Source organism: Felis catus, chromosome C1 (genome assembly GCF_018350175.1).
Source record: "Felis catus isolate Fca126 chromosome C1, F.catus_Fca126_mat1.0, whole genome shotgun sequence".
Lineage (NCBI taxonomy): Eukaryota > Metazoa > Chordata > Mammalia > Carnivora > Felidae > Felis > Felis catus.
This window is the reverse complement of record NC_058375.1, coordinates 40,619,136-40,632,808: the sequence shown is the minus strand read 5'-3', so window position 1 is coordinate 40,632,808 and position 13,673 is coordinate 40,619,136. Positions and strand designations below refer to the sequence as shown.

The window sequence follows — 13,673 nt, the reverse complement described above, 5'->3', positions numbered from 1 at the left end:
GTATATATATTCAACTTTCACTATAATTATGCAAGCTGCAAAATTAAATTTTGTGTGTGATTCTCAGCAGGATCATACCTGTGGTTATAGGAAATAAGAAAGTGCTACTTCAGAAGTTCTATAGCTTTCTTCTCATGGCTTGAACTGAAAGTTAATAACCCTAAGTGTGTCATTTTCTTCTGTTAAGCTTTCCATTAGATTCAGAAGCAGCCAGCTCCTAGTCTTTATTGTCATTACTATCATAATGGCCAAGTGCAATAGCCATTTGGTCCCCTTAGGCACTTGTTTTAATAGGCATGTGATCATAATGAACTGTAAGTGATAATGTAATTAATCATTATGCCAGTGCATGACTTGGATCACTAGCATCTCATTTTCCATTGGCAAGGAGCTCAGCAGTGTATTGAAGGTCAAGGACATAATCAAGCCAATTCCTGAATTTTGTTTCCTGTGATGCCTCCATTATCAAAAAAGAAATGGGTATTTCAACAAAGGGAATTTAATGTAGGATTGGTTACACAGGTATGGAACAGTAAAAAAGTAAACTGAAAAAACTTTGATATAATAACTGCTTCAGGAAGTCAGCACTCTTAGGTCTAGGTCAAAGGGATTAACAGAACTTTGAAGCTCAGAGGAGCCCCTTGGATCCGAGTGAGGATTAGGCCACTGTGGAATGCATACTGTTTAGCTGCTACTGGTATCTGAGGAGATGTCAAGAAACTGGTTATATGAATGCTGAAAAAAGCAGGAGACTGAAAGCTACAGGATGGTACTGATAGAAATATATGCAAACAGGAAGAAGGAAGTCTTTCCTTCTCTCCTCACAAATAATCCCTAGCTAGTATCCCCTATATGCAGAATCTATTAGGGAAACATATGCCAAAATAAATAGAATTTTGGAGAATGCTAGCACCAGCATCACAGTATAGACTATAGAAGAATGAATTTGGGGGTGCCTGGGTAGCTCAATCAGCTTCCCGACTCTTGGTTTCAGCTCAGATAGTGATCTCATGGTTTGTGGGTTTGAGCTCCATGTTGGGGTTTGAGCCCCATGTTGGGCTTTGCACTGACAGCGTGGAGCCTGCTTTGAATTCTTTGTCTCCCTCTGTCTCTGTCCCTCCCCTGCTCGCACTCTCTTTCTCTGTCAAAAATAAACATTAAAAAAAATATTTAAAAGAAGAATGAATTTGGAGTTAAGCAAACAGTAAGTCAGTGACCAGCCTATTAACTTCAGCTATTTTTCCGAGGTTCTGGGAAGTTGTGACAAAATTTAGAGATACTAAGTAACCTTACACAACATTCTGTTCATAGATATTTAGGAGCTCAATTTGAATTCCAACAGTTATAGTCTTTCCTGCTTTGGTCATTTTCTTTTCCATGTCTTCCTTCTAAGATTACTTTCCTTGAGCTTAACAGCTGGGAGTTTTGGGTTTTGTATTTGCATCAGTGATTACTAGAGTATCTTAACTCTGAGATCTAAGCTAGTCATTTTCACACTTTTTTGGCCAGGACCTACAATGAGGAATGCTTGGAATCCAAAACACACATATGCAAATATGTATCAGAATCAAAAAGTTTAGGAACCAATACTTGGTCCTAACTATTAAGTGCCACATGCTGATAATTTGTTTCCTATCCTGTTCTTTAAAAGACTGATCACACAACTCACTAAATCAATTTTGTAATATAAATTTGGTTAACACTAATCAAAGCAATAGTGTGAGGTAAATGTAATTTTTTTTTCCTGACTTGAATGAATACTGCTTATTTGTGTGTTTTTAGTCATTCTTGGTCCTGTTCAGGTTGCCAGTCCATTGTTTTTCCTCAAATTTAGGGTGAGAAAAAAGATGTTTTAGAATAGAGCTTGTGACCTTGTAGTTTTAGTGGTGGAACATATATACAATAATGTATCAATGGAAGCATTCCTTATATTCCCTTCTTTCCTATTCCTCCCAGCAATGGGGGAAAAAGTGGCTACATATGATAAATTAAGTGAGAGAAAAACCAAATCATTTAATAATTATTTCTTTACTTATTTGTTAAATATCTAAGTACCTTCTCTGTGAATTCTTGAGCTCTAGGCAGAAAATATGGCCATTAAAAACACAAATGGGAACTTTGCCCTTGTGGAACTTAAATTCTACGGGGGTCTTAAATGTCAAATGATTAATACCAATTATAATTGTTGGTGGTGAGGAATTAGAACCAGTCTAAGGTAGTGAAACATGCTCTGAGTTGAAAAATGTTCAATCTGAGATATGTATGAATATAATTAACTAGAAGAAAGATGGAATATAGGGATGAGATGGGAAGAATATTCTTAGAAGGAATAGTGTGTGTTCCCCCATGAAATGGGAAGGATCAAGGTAAGATGGAAGAAATGAAAGGCTGTTGTGGCTATTAGCATAGAGAGATGGAGATAGCATAGCAAGCTAAGGATGGGAAGGTAGATAGGATATGGATCATACAAGGACTTATATGCTTCTTTAGCTCTGTATAAAGACCAGAGGGGAGTATCGAAGAAAAATATTAAGACATTTCTGTCTTTAATTTCATTTTAGTGGTGATCTGGAATGACATGCAAGGGAGCAAGGGGTACATAGACATTAGGCTTTTGCATCAAACCATACATGAGGTGCTTGTGACTTGCCCCAGGGTGTCAGCTTCAGAGGGGAAAGGTGGATGACTTATGACTTAAGATGGTGTTAAGGATAATGCCAGGAGTTTCTGGTTGGGTGGCTAATGTGAGGAATAATGGAAGGAGGATCAGGCTTGGGGAGACATTAAGGAGTTAAACTTTGGATATATGGAGTTTGAGGTTTGAGATCTTACTAGACACCAGGCATTGTGCTAAGCTTTTCATATGTTTACCTGATTTAATCCCTGCAAATATAATTAATTTTCCCATTTTACAAATGAGATAACTATTAAGTGGGCAGAGCAAAGATTTTATTTTTAAGACTTGAACGTGTTTAAATGTTATTGAGAAGAATCCAGAAGAGGAGATGTTGAAGATACTAGAAAGGAAAAGCATAATCCATAATGCAAAGCTATTAGAAGATGGTTTTAGATTTTGTATAGATAGAACGATGTCTCCTCTGTTTTATAGAAAAAAAAGAGTACATATGATGGGTAGTTTGTGGATTTGATATCAGAAAGGTAAAGGAATTTCCTCTTGATGGCATGCATCCGTTTTCTCTGCACAGTAGGAAAAAAATCATCTTTTAAGATTGAGGAGTGCAGGGCACCTGGGTGCCTCAGTTCATTAAATGTCTGTCTCTTGGTTTTGGCTTAGGTCCTGATCTCACGGTTTTGTGAGTTTGAACCCTGGGTCGGGCTCTGCTCTGGCAGCACAGAGCCTGCCTGGGTTTCTCTTTCTCCTTCTCTGTCACTGCCTTCCCAACTTGTGCTGTCTCTCTCTCAAAATAAATAAATAATCTTAAAAAAAAGTTTAAAAAGGCTGAGGAGTGTGATAGGGAGAATGGAAGTTTAAGGATGGTAAAGTTATGAAATAGTTTTGTGGAAAGTAGAGTTAATGAATTAAATAATGTGCTTCAGTGAGTAAATGAAAGTGAATGAAGACACTGTTCTTAATTCATAGAAACTAAAATAATGTTTTACTAACATTATTAACAATGAGGCAAAAACCTGATTAAATGCTAAATGATATGTATGATACTGTTAATAGACATAGAAAGTCAAGGATGGGAGGGAGAATAATGTGGCCTTCAGTCACTAGGAAAGATTTTATGGAGGAAGTACAACATAAGATAGGAAGATCAACACTAGCCAGGAATGGAAATGGATCCTTAGTGGTAATTTGTAATGATTTGGTTGATGATAATCCTTTTTATGTCAATATTTCAGTGACTATGGAGGTGAGACCATACCAGGACCTGCATTTGATCCAACAAGTCACCCAGCTTCAGCTCCCGCTCCCTCTTCTTCTTCAGCATTTCGACCTGTAATGCCATCTAGGCAAATTGTAGAAAGGCAACCTCGGATGCTGGACTTCAGGGTTGAGTACAGAGACAGAAATGTTGATGTGGTACTTGAAGACAGCTGTACTGTTGGTAAGTTTTTTCCTAACATAAAGCCTTCATAAATAATTTCTTAGGTAAATATTTCATTTATATCCTTTTCTTTTGAGTTGACTGCCAATAAGAAGGGAGAGAGAGCAAATTGAAACTGATATTTTCCATACAGATAATTATGCTGCATTTTTAAAACACTGTGTTGATATTGAGGCAAGTTTGAGAATAATTTTTTTGTTCCACTTATATGAAATAGTGTAAGATGTTCTTTTAGGGCAGATGCAAATTGAACTTTAAGTATATGGTGTATTGGACTTTATAGCTGAAATCCATTCATTTTTCATGTTATGGTTAATGAGAAATCAGAAATAAGACTTAATACCCTTCTCCCTGCCAGCTTTTCAAAGGAAACTTAAAGTGTATGTGTGCCATTGTTGGACAGATTTTGCCAAATTTCTACAGAGAAACTGTGTTGAATTCACGTTTGATTCAGATTATTTGACCCATTACTGTAGTTTTGCCTAAAATCTAAATTCCAAATCTTTCTGAAATTTTGCCTTTGTTCTTTTTTAGGGAGATCTTTCCTAATTGTATTTAATTTTATTAATTGAAGTACACTACAGAGAAAAAGCTAAACTGTTAAAAGATTGATCATTCTCAAACACTAATCAGATTGTTATTCCCTTACTTAAAGCCATTTAGAGACTTCCCATTGGTTTAGGATAAAATTAAAGTCTTTTTACCATGGCCTGTTAAGTCTCTGCTTGATCAGGCCCCTGTTCCATTTCTAGTTTTCATCTGTTACCACTTTTGTCCTTGCTCACCATGCCTAAGTTCTTATGGACTTGTTTCAGTTCCTTGAATAGGTTATTAGATCCTTTGTACACATATCTTCTTCTGCCCAGATTTCTTTCCTAGTCCATCTATTTCTTCCCATACTCATTCCCATGCCCCCAGTATTCTCCTATAGATTCCTTCCCCTGCTCCCAAATTGTGGTAAAGGAAAGTGCATAATATATCTATCCTCTTAAATTTTTAAATGTACAATATAGTTTTGTTAACTATATGTACATTGTTGTACAGCATATCTTGAGAAAGCAGAACTTTTTCATCTTGTATAATTGAAACTTTGTATCCATTGACTAGCAACTCCCCATTTTCCCCTTCTACCAGCCCCTGGCAACCATCATTCAACTTTCTGCTTAGATTACTTTGAATACTTTAAATCTATTCTAGAAGTGGAATCATACAGTATTTGTCTTTCTGTGTCTGGCTCATTTCACTTAGTATGATATCCTCAAGCTTCGTCTATATTGTAGCAAATTACAGGATTTTCTTCTTTTTTTAATGATGAAGAATATTCCATTGTATGTATATTCCACATTTTCCTTATCCATTTGCCCATCTGTGGACATTTAGGTTGTTTTCGCCTCTTGGATATTGTGAATAATGCTACAAGAGATTGCAAATATCTCTCAAGATTTTGCTTTTAATTCTTTTGGGTAAATACCCAAAAGTGGGATTGCTGGATCACGTGTGGTTCTATTTTTAATTTTCTGAGGAATGTTCATACTTTTATCATAATGGCTCCACCATTGTTACTTTTTTCATAATGGCCACACCATTTTACATTCCCATAATGAACAAGGGTTCCAATTTCTCCATATCCTTGCCAACACTTGCTATTTTCTGCTTTGTTTTTGTTTTATAATGGCCATCTTAACAGGTATGAAGTGATATCTCATTGTGGTTTGGGTTTGGATTTCCATGGTGATTAGTGATGCTGAACATCTTCTCATATACCTGTTGGTAATTTGTATGTTTTCTTTGGAGAAATACCCATTCAAGGCCTTTGCCCATCTTTAAATCAGGTTATTACTTTTTTGCTGTTGGATTGTAGGATTTCTTTATATATTTTGAATATTAACCCCTTATCAGATATATGCTTTAGAAATATTTTCTCCAATTTTGTAGGTTGCCTTTATATTTATACTCATTGTTTCCTTTGCTGCACAGTTTTTTGTTTAATCTAGTCCCACTTGTCTATTTTTACTTTTGTTGTCTATGCTTCTGTGTTATATCCATGAAATCATTGCCAAGACCAATGTTAATGAAGCTTTTGCTTTATATTTTCTTCTAGGAGTCTTATAGTTTCAGATCTTATGTTTAAGTCTATGGTTTGGTTTTTTTTTTTTCAAAATTTTATTTAAATTCTAGTTAGTTAACATCTAGTGTAATATTGGTTTCAGGAGTAGAATTTAGTGGTTCATCATTTACATATAATAGCGAATGCTCAACACAACGTGTGCCCTCCTTAATACTCCTTACCCACTAGCCCATGCCTGCCTACCTCCCCATTTTGAGTTAGTTTTTGTGCATGGAATAAGATAAAGGTCCAATTTCACTCTTTCACACATGGATATCCAGTTTTCCCTACACTGTTTGTTAAAGAGACTATCTTTTCCCGATTGTGTAGACTTGGCACTCTTGTCAAATCATTTGACATATATGTATAGATTAATTTCTGGGGTTGCTACCTGTTCCATTGGTCAATGTGTTTTTCTCTAGGCCAGTACCATACTGTCTTGATTACTTTGTAAAATGTTTTGAAGTCAGGAAATACAAGGCCCCCAGCTTTATTCTTCTTTCTCAAGATTGTTTTGGCTACATAGGGTCCTTTGTGGTTCCATATGAATTTTAACATTGTTTTCTGCAAAAATGTCTGCAAAAATGCCATTGGGATTTTGTTAGGGATCACATTGAATCTGTAGGTTGCTATGAGTAGTATGGTTATTTTAACAATATTAATAAGTCTTTCAATCCATGAACATGTGATGTCTTTTCATTTGTTTCATCTTTACTTTCTTTTAGCATTGTTTTGTAGTTTTCATTGTGCAAGTCTTTTGTCTCTTTGGCTAAATTTATTCCTGTGTATATTATTCTTTTTGATGCTACTGTAAATGAGATAGTTTTATTAGTTTCCTTATTAGATTATTTGTTGTTAGTGTATGAAATATAACTAGTTTTTGTATGTAAATTTTGTATTCCTGCAACATTGCCAAATTTGTTTATTAGGTCTAGCAGGTTTTATTTTTTTAATAGGATCTTTAGGGTGTTCTACATATAATATCATCTGGAAACAGATAATTCTATTTCTTGCTTTCTGATTTGGATCCCTTTTATTTCTTTTTATTGTCTAATCATTCTGGCTAGGACTTCAGATACTGTGTGGTATAGAAGTGGCAACAGGCATTCTTGAATTGTTCATGATCTTTAGAGGAAAAGTTTTTAGTTTTCACCATTCAGTATGATATTAGCTGTGGATATTTCATATATGGCCTTTATTATGTTGCAATAATTTTCTTCTGTTTCTAGTTTGAGTATTTTTATCATGAAATGTTGGAGAATTTTGTCAAATGCTTTTTCTGCATATTTTAAGATGATTGTGTAATATTTTTCTCTTCATTTCATTAATATGGTATATATCACATTGATTTCCATGTGTCGAACCATCCTTGTATCACATGCATAAATTTCATTTGGTTATGGTGTATGATCTTTCTACTGTGCTGTTGAATTTGGTTTTCTAATATTTTGTAGAGGATTTTTGCATCTATATTCATCAGGGATATTGGGTAATAGTTTTTGTTCTTGTTTTTGTAGTGTCTTTGTTTGGCTTTGGCATCAGGGTAATGTTGGCTTCATAAAATGAATTCAGAAGTGTTCTCTCTGCCTTAATTTTTGGGATGAGTTTGAAAAGAGTGAGGTTAATTTTTCTTCAGATATTTGGTAGAATTCTCCAATGAAACCATCTGGTGCTGAATTTTTCTTTGTTGGTTTTTGATTACTGATTTTGATTATTTTTTTTTTCTTTTAATGTTTATTTTTGAGAGAGAGAGAGAGAGAGAGCAAGCAGGAGAGGGGCAAAGAGAGGGAGAGAGGGAGAGAGGGAGGGAGGGAGGGAGGGAGAGAGAGAGAGAAATTAGGGGAGGGGCAGAGAGAGACGGAGACACAGAATCTGAAGCAGGCTCCAGGCTCTGAGCTGTCAGCACAGAGTCCAACGTGGAGCTTGAACCCCCAAGCTGTGGATCATGACCTGAGCCGAAATAGGACACTTAACTGACTGAACCATCCAGGTGCCCTGATTTTGATTTTTTTTTTTTTTTGATTACTCTTTACTAGTTACTGATTTTTTAAATTACTGATTACTCTTTACTAGTTATAGATTTGTTTGGATTTTCTATTTCTTTGTGATTCAGTCTTTGTAGTTTATATGTTTCTATGAATTTACCCATTTTACTAGGCTATCCCATTTGTTGGCATATAATTATTTATAGTAGTCTCTGTATTTATCTCTGCAGCATCAGTTGTAATGTCTACTTTTTCCTTTCTGGTTTTACTTGAGTCTTTCTTTTTTTTCTTAGTTTAGGGTAAAAGTTTGTCCATTTTTTTCTTGATCTTTTCAAGCCTCAACTCTTAGTTTTGCTGATTTTTTAAAATTGTTTTTCTATTCTCTTTTCATTTTTGCTCTAATCTTTATTATTTCCTCCCTTCTTCTAACTTTGGGCTTAGCTTGTTTCTGTTGTTTTTTTTTTTTTTTTCAACGTTTATTTATTTTTGGGACAGAGAGAGACAGAGCATGAACGGGGGAGGGGCAGAGAGAGAGGGAGACACAGAATCGGAAACAGGCTCCAGGCTCTGAGCCATCAGCCCAGAGCCTGACGCGGGGCTCGAACTCACGGACCGCGAGATCGTGACCTGGCTGAAGTCGGACGCTTAACCGACTGAGCCACCCAGGCGCCCCAGCTTGTTTCTGTTTTTGTAGTTACTTGAGGTGTAAAATTAAGTTGTGTATTAGATCTTTGTTCTTTTTTAATGTAGGCATTTCCTGCATCCCTGAAGTTTTGGTATGTCGTGTTTTTGTTTTCATTTGTCTCAAGATATTTTCTAATTTCTCTTACGATTTTTTTCTTTGCTCTTTTGGTTGTTCAGGCCTAAGTTATTTCTATACATCTGTGAATTTTCCAGGATAGATATGCTGTTAGGTCACAAACAAGTCTTAACAGATATAAGAAGACTGAAATCGTACCGAGAATGTTTTCCTATCACAGTATAATGAAACTAAAAATCAATAGCAGTTTTCCTTCTGCTTATTTCTTCTTACATTTATTAAGATTCATTTATAACCTGACATGTCACCTACCCTGAAGAATGCTCCATGTGTGCTTGGAATTTTGCTGCTGTTCAGTGTAATGTTTTGTATACGTCTGTTAGGTCCATTTGGTCTAGTGTTGAAGCCCGGTGTTTCCTTATTGACCTTGTGTGTAGAAATTGTATCCATTATTGAAATCCCCTACTATTATTGTGGTTGTGTATTTCTCCCCTCAGCTCTGTCATTGTTCGTTTCGTATATATCGGGTGCTTTGATGTTGAGAGCATATGTGTATAATTGTTACATCTTACTGTATGTGAATTGACTCTTTTATCATTATATCTCATTATATCTTATCTCTCTTGTGACAGTTTTTGACTTAAAGTCTATTTAGTCTGATGTAAGTGTGGTCACAATGCTCTTTTTTGGTTACCATTTGCATAGAATTTTTTTCCATCCTTTCACGCTCATTCTCTGTGTCCATGAATCTCAAGTGAGTCTCTTATAGATACCATGTAGTTGAATTTTGTTTTTTTAATCCAACTAGCCTATGTCTTTTGGTTGTTTACATTTAAACTAATTACTAATTGGGGAGGACTTAACTGTTGCCATTTTGTTGATTATATCCTTTCTGTCTTGTAGCTTTTGTTCTGTCTTTCTCTCTCTTGCTGTCTTCCTTTTTGTTTGTTGATTTTTTTTTTTAACGTTTATTTATTTTTGAGACAGAGAGAGACAGAGCATGAACGGGGGAGGACGAGAGAGAGAGAGGGAGACACAGAATCTAAAACAGGCTCCAGGCTCTGAGCTGTCAGCACAGAGCCCAACGCGGGGCTCGAACTCACAGACCGCGAGATCATGACCTGAGCCGAAGTCAGACGCTTAACCGACTGGGCCACCCAGGCGCCCCGATTTTTTTTTTTTTTTTTTTTGTAGTATCATGCTTTGATCCTGTCCCCATTTCTTTTGTGTATCTTCTGTAGCTGTTTTCTTTGCATCTTCTGTAGTTGTTTTCTTTGTAGTTATCATGGAGCTTACATAAGACATCTTCTATTTTTTATTTTTTATTTTTTTTTCAATGTTTTTTATTTATTTTTGGGACAGAGAGAGACAGAGCATGAACGGGGGAGGGGCAGAGAGAGAGGGAGACACAGAATCGGAAACAGGCTCCAGGTTCCGAGCCATCAGCCCAGAGCCTGACTCGGGGCTCGAACTCACGGACCGCGAGATCGTAACCTGGCTGAAGTCGGACGCTTAACCCACTGCGCCACCCAGGCACCCCAAGACATCTTCTATTTTTGATAATCTATTTTAACCTGGTAATTTAAGTCATACATAAACCTACTCTTTATTCCCTCCCTTTGTTATCGATGTCACAAATTATATCTTTGCATGTTAAGTACCATTAACATTTTATAGTTATATTTTGTATACTTTTTCTTTTAACTTCTATACCAGAATAAGTTATTAATCATCATTATTACAATATTCTGTACTTGTGTAAAGTTTTTTGTAGTGTCTATATATTTACCATTAACAGTGAGCTTTATACTCCTGTGTTGCTATCTGGTATACTTTTGTTACAACTGGAGTACTCTCTTTAGCATTTCTTATAAGGCAGGTCTACTGTTGAACTTTCTCAGCTTTTAGCTGGGAAAAGTCATTATTTCTCTTTAATATATGAGGAACAGTTTTACTGGAAATACAGTATTCTTTTTTGGCAGTTTCTTTCAACACTTTTAATATATTATTCTCTTCCCTTCTGTCCTGCAAAGTTTCAGTTGAGAAATCTGCTGATACTGGGGGCAGCTCCCTTTATGTGATGAGCTTTTTTCACTTGCTGCCTTCAGATTCCTTTTTGTCCTTTAATTTGACAATTTGATTTTAATGTTTTTTGGTATGAACTTTTTAGGATTTATTATTTTTTGGATCCTTTGTGCTTCATGAATCTGCAAGTCTGTTTCCTTCCCCAGTTTTGGGAATTGTTCAGCCATTATTTCTTCAAATAAGCCTTCTGACCCTTTGTCTTATTTTCTACAACTCCCATAAATGCCTGTGTTGCTCCTTTAATGGTTTCCCATAAGTTGTCTAGGCTTTTTTCATTCTTTCTCTTTTCATTTTTCTTGTTTCTCTTCTGACTGGATAATTTCAAATGACTTGTCTTCAAGTTCACATATTTTTTTTTCTGGTTGATCAAGTCTATTGTGCCCTTTTAATGACTTTTTCAATTCAGTTATTATATTCTTCAGCTCCAAAATATGTTTTTTAAAAAGCTTATTTATTTATTTTGAGAGAGTTTGTGCACATATGCATGCACGAGCAGGGAGTGGGACAGAGAGAGAGGAAGAAAGAGAATCTGACATGGGACTTGATCTCACGACTGTGAGATCATGACCTGAACTGAAACTAAGAGTCGGATGTTCAATTACTGAGCTACCCAGGTGTCTGTTTGGTTCTTTTTTTTTTTTTTTAAGTAAGTTTCTAGGTTTTTGATATTTAAAATGAATTTGTAGTTTTAAAATGCCAAAGGCCCATTTATTGATATTTGCAAAATAGTTTTATTTATTTTTACAATAGAAATTTGTCAGAATTGACCCTCCTTATTGTTCCTATAGATTTTCAGTAATATTGGTAAGGTATCCATGGTGTATTAGTAGGAAACTCCTTATGTAGGGTTTTTTACTAGGCTTTTACTTTCTTAGTTTAGTGATGAATGTATTTATTATAGGGGAAAGAACTCAGTACCGTATCACACTTTTACTTAAAATTATCTGTTTTATCTGTTAAAAAAAACTGTAAAGAAGTCCTTTATTAAATAAATTTTAACTGCTATTTTGTAGCATGTGGCTGAGTAGTTAACACTCTCATTTGAAAATGACCTGATTTTTTTTGGTTGATGGAATATTTGGTATATGTTGGAAGTAAAAGGATATTTTGATCACTTGAACCACCCTTTTCATTGGTTCTCTCACTGGGAGTGATATCCCTACTTATTTCAAAGATGGTGATCAGAAATGCTGGCTTGTCTGGATCTTGTCTGGATATGTTAATGTTACACTTTAATTCTATCTTAATTTGGAGAATAATCTATGAAACTGCGTTAAAGTTTTGTTACAAAAACATATGGTAGAATTTCCAGAGATCACATTTGTTAAAACTGTTGGCTTTATAATTCACTTTTAAAAACGGACTTGTGACCAAGTATGGTAGAGTGGAAACAGTCAAATAATCATTCTGTTTAAACAGAAATACAATTAAGATAGTTACAAATATATTGTAAATAAAATATGACTCAAAATAAATTATATATCACATATTGTTATTGTGCAACACACCTCCTGCTTCTTCTAACTATTCCAGTTTTTTAAATTTGTTTTGGATTATGGTTATTCTTTTATTATGAATTGCATGCCAGTCAAAGAATCATGTTGCACATCTCTGTGTTCATTAAGTTTGTTGATGTGCATCACTGTGGAAGTTGTATGCAGGGATGTTTGGAACTTATGGAAGATTTTTTTCTTCTTTCACTGCATTTGACTGATTAAGTTGTATTAGTTTTACAGTGATATCACTTGAATCCTTCCTTTATTTTTATCATCTCTGTTACCTTTATTCCTCTAGTCTATATTTTACATAGTTGCCCTATAATGATTTTTCTAGAATATAAATCTTCTTATACATCTTTCAGTGGTTTCTTATTTCCTATATTCTGTTTGATTTGCCCTTCCTTGTTTTAGTTTTTCTAGGAAACTCATACTCATCTTTTAATATTCCATGTAAATATCTCTTCTTTATGAAGCCTTTCCTAATTTGTGTGGACATAGTAGTTGATTCATCTTGTATGATACCATAAAATATATATACTTGCAAAATGGATTTTAAAATATCTTATTCTTTTCAAGTTTCCCTTGTGACTATTAACTTCTCAAACTATTCAGAGACTAGGTCTTATTCTTTAAATTCTCCAAGCACAATGGTTAGCACAGAGTAGTCTGTTGAGAAAATAAATGGCTCAATATATGAGCATATGTATGTATTTGTATGTATATTAAAATACCACAGGAAAACTTAAAAATATGGACCAACTTACTGTTATTAAGGAATTGTATAAATCCTAATTTTCTGTGTATGCATAAATGTTAAAATGCAAAGAAATGGTAAATAAGATGCAGTTTTCCAGGTTATTACCAGGGAGACTCTACAATGTATAAAAGCAAGCCTAAAGGCAGCTGACAACTTTATATCAGAGTGACACCTAGTGGTAATTGTATCAGTTTGTTAATATTTTTTAGTGTGTTATTTATTTATTTGTTTCTACAGTTTTGTTTTGTTACAAAATCTTTCGGGGTTTTCTTATTTTGAATAAATTTAAAGAATTATTTTAAAGCATTGGTTCTTCTGTAAAATACTATCTAGTGTGAAATGGTGTGATCTTGAGGGTGGGAATTATTGTCTCGTTTTATGTATAGCCGATTAGTACAGGATTTAAC

At 34.9% G+C, this 13,673-nt stretch overlaps 1 protein-coding gene across 3 annotated transcripts in view; it reads left to right on the top strand.

Moving 5' to 3' along the window:
* The window catches only part of FAF1 (Fas associated factor 1), a 520,342-nt gene that overhangs the window by 166,989 nt on the left and 339,680 nt on the right, over positions 1-13,673 (top strand). For all 3 annotated transcript variants that reach the window (XM_023258678.2, XM_019836981.3, XM_019836980.3), the window contains one exon: positions 3,868-4,073. In XM_023258678.2, coding sequence (XP_023114446.1) covers positions 3,868-4,073 — 206 coding nt within the window. The remainder of the gene's footprint in view (positions 1-3,867; positions 4,074-13,673) is intronic.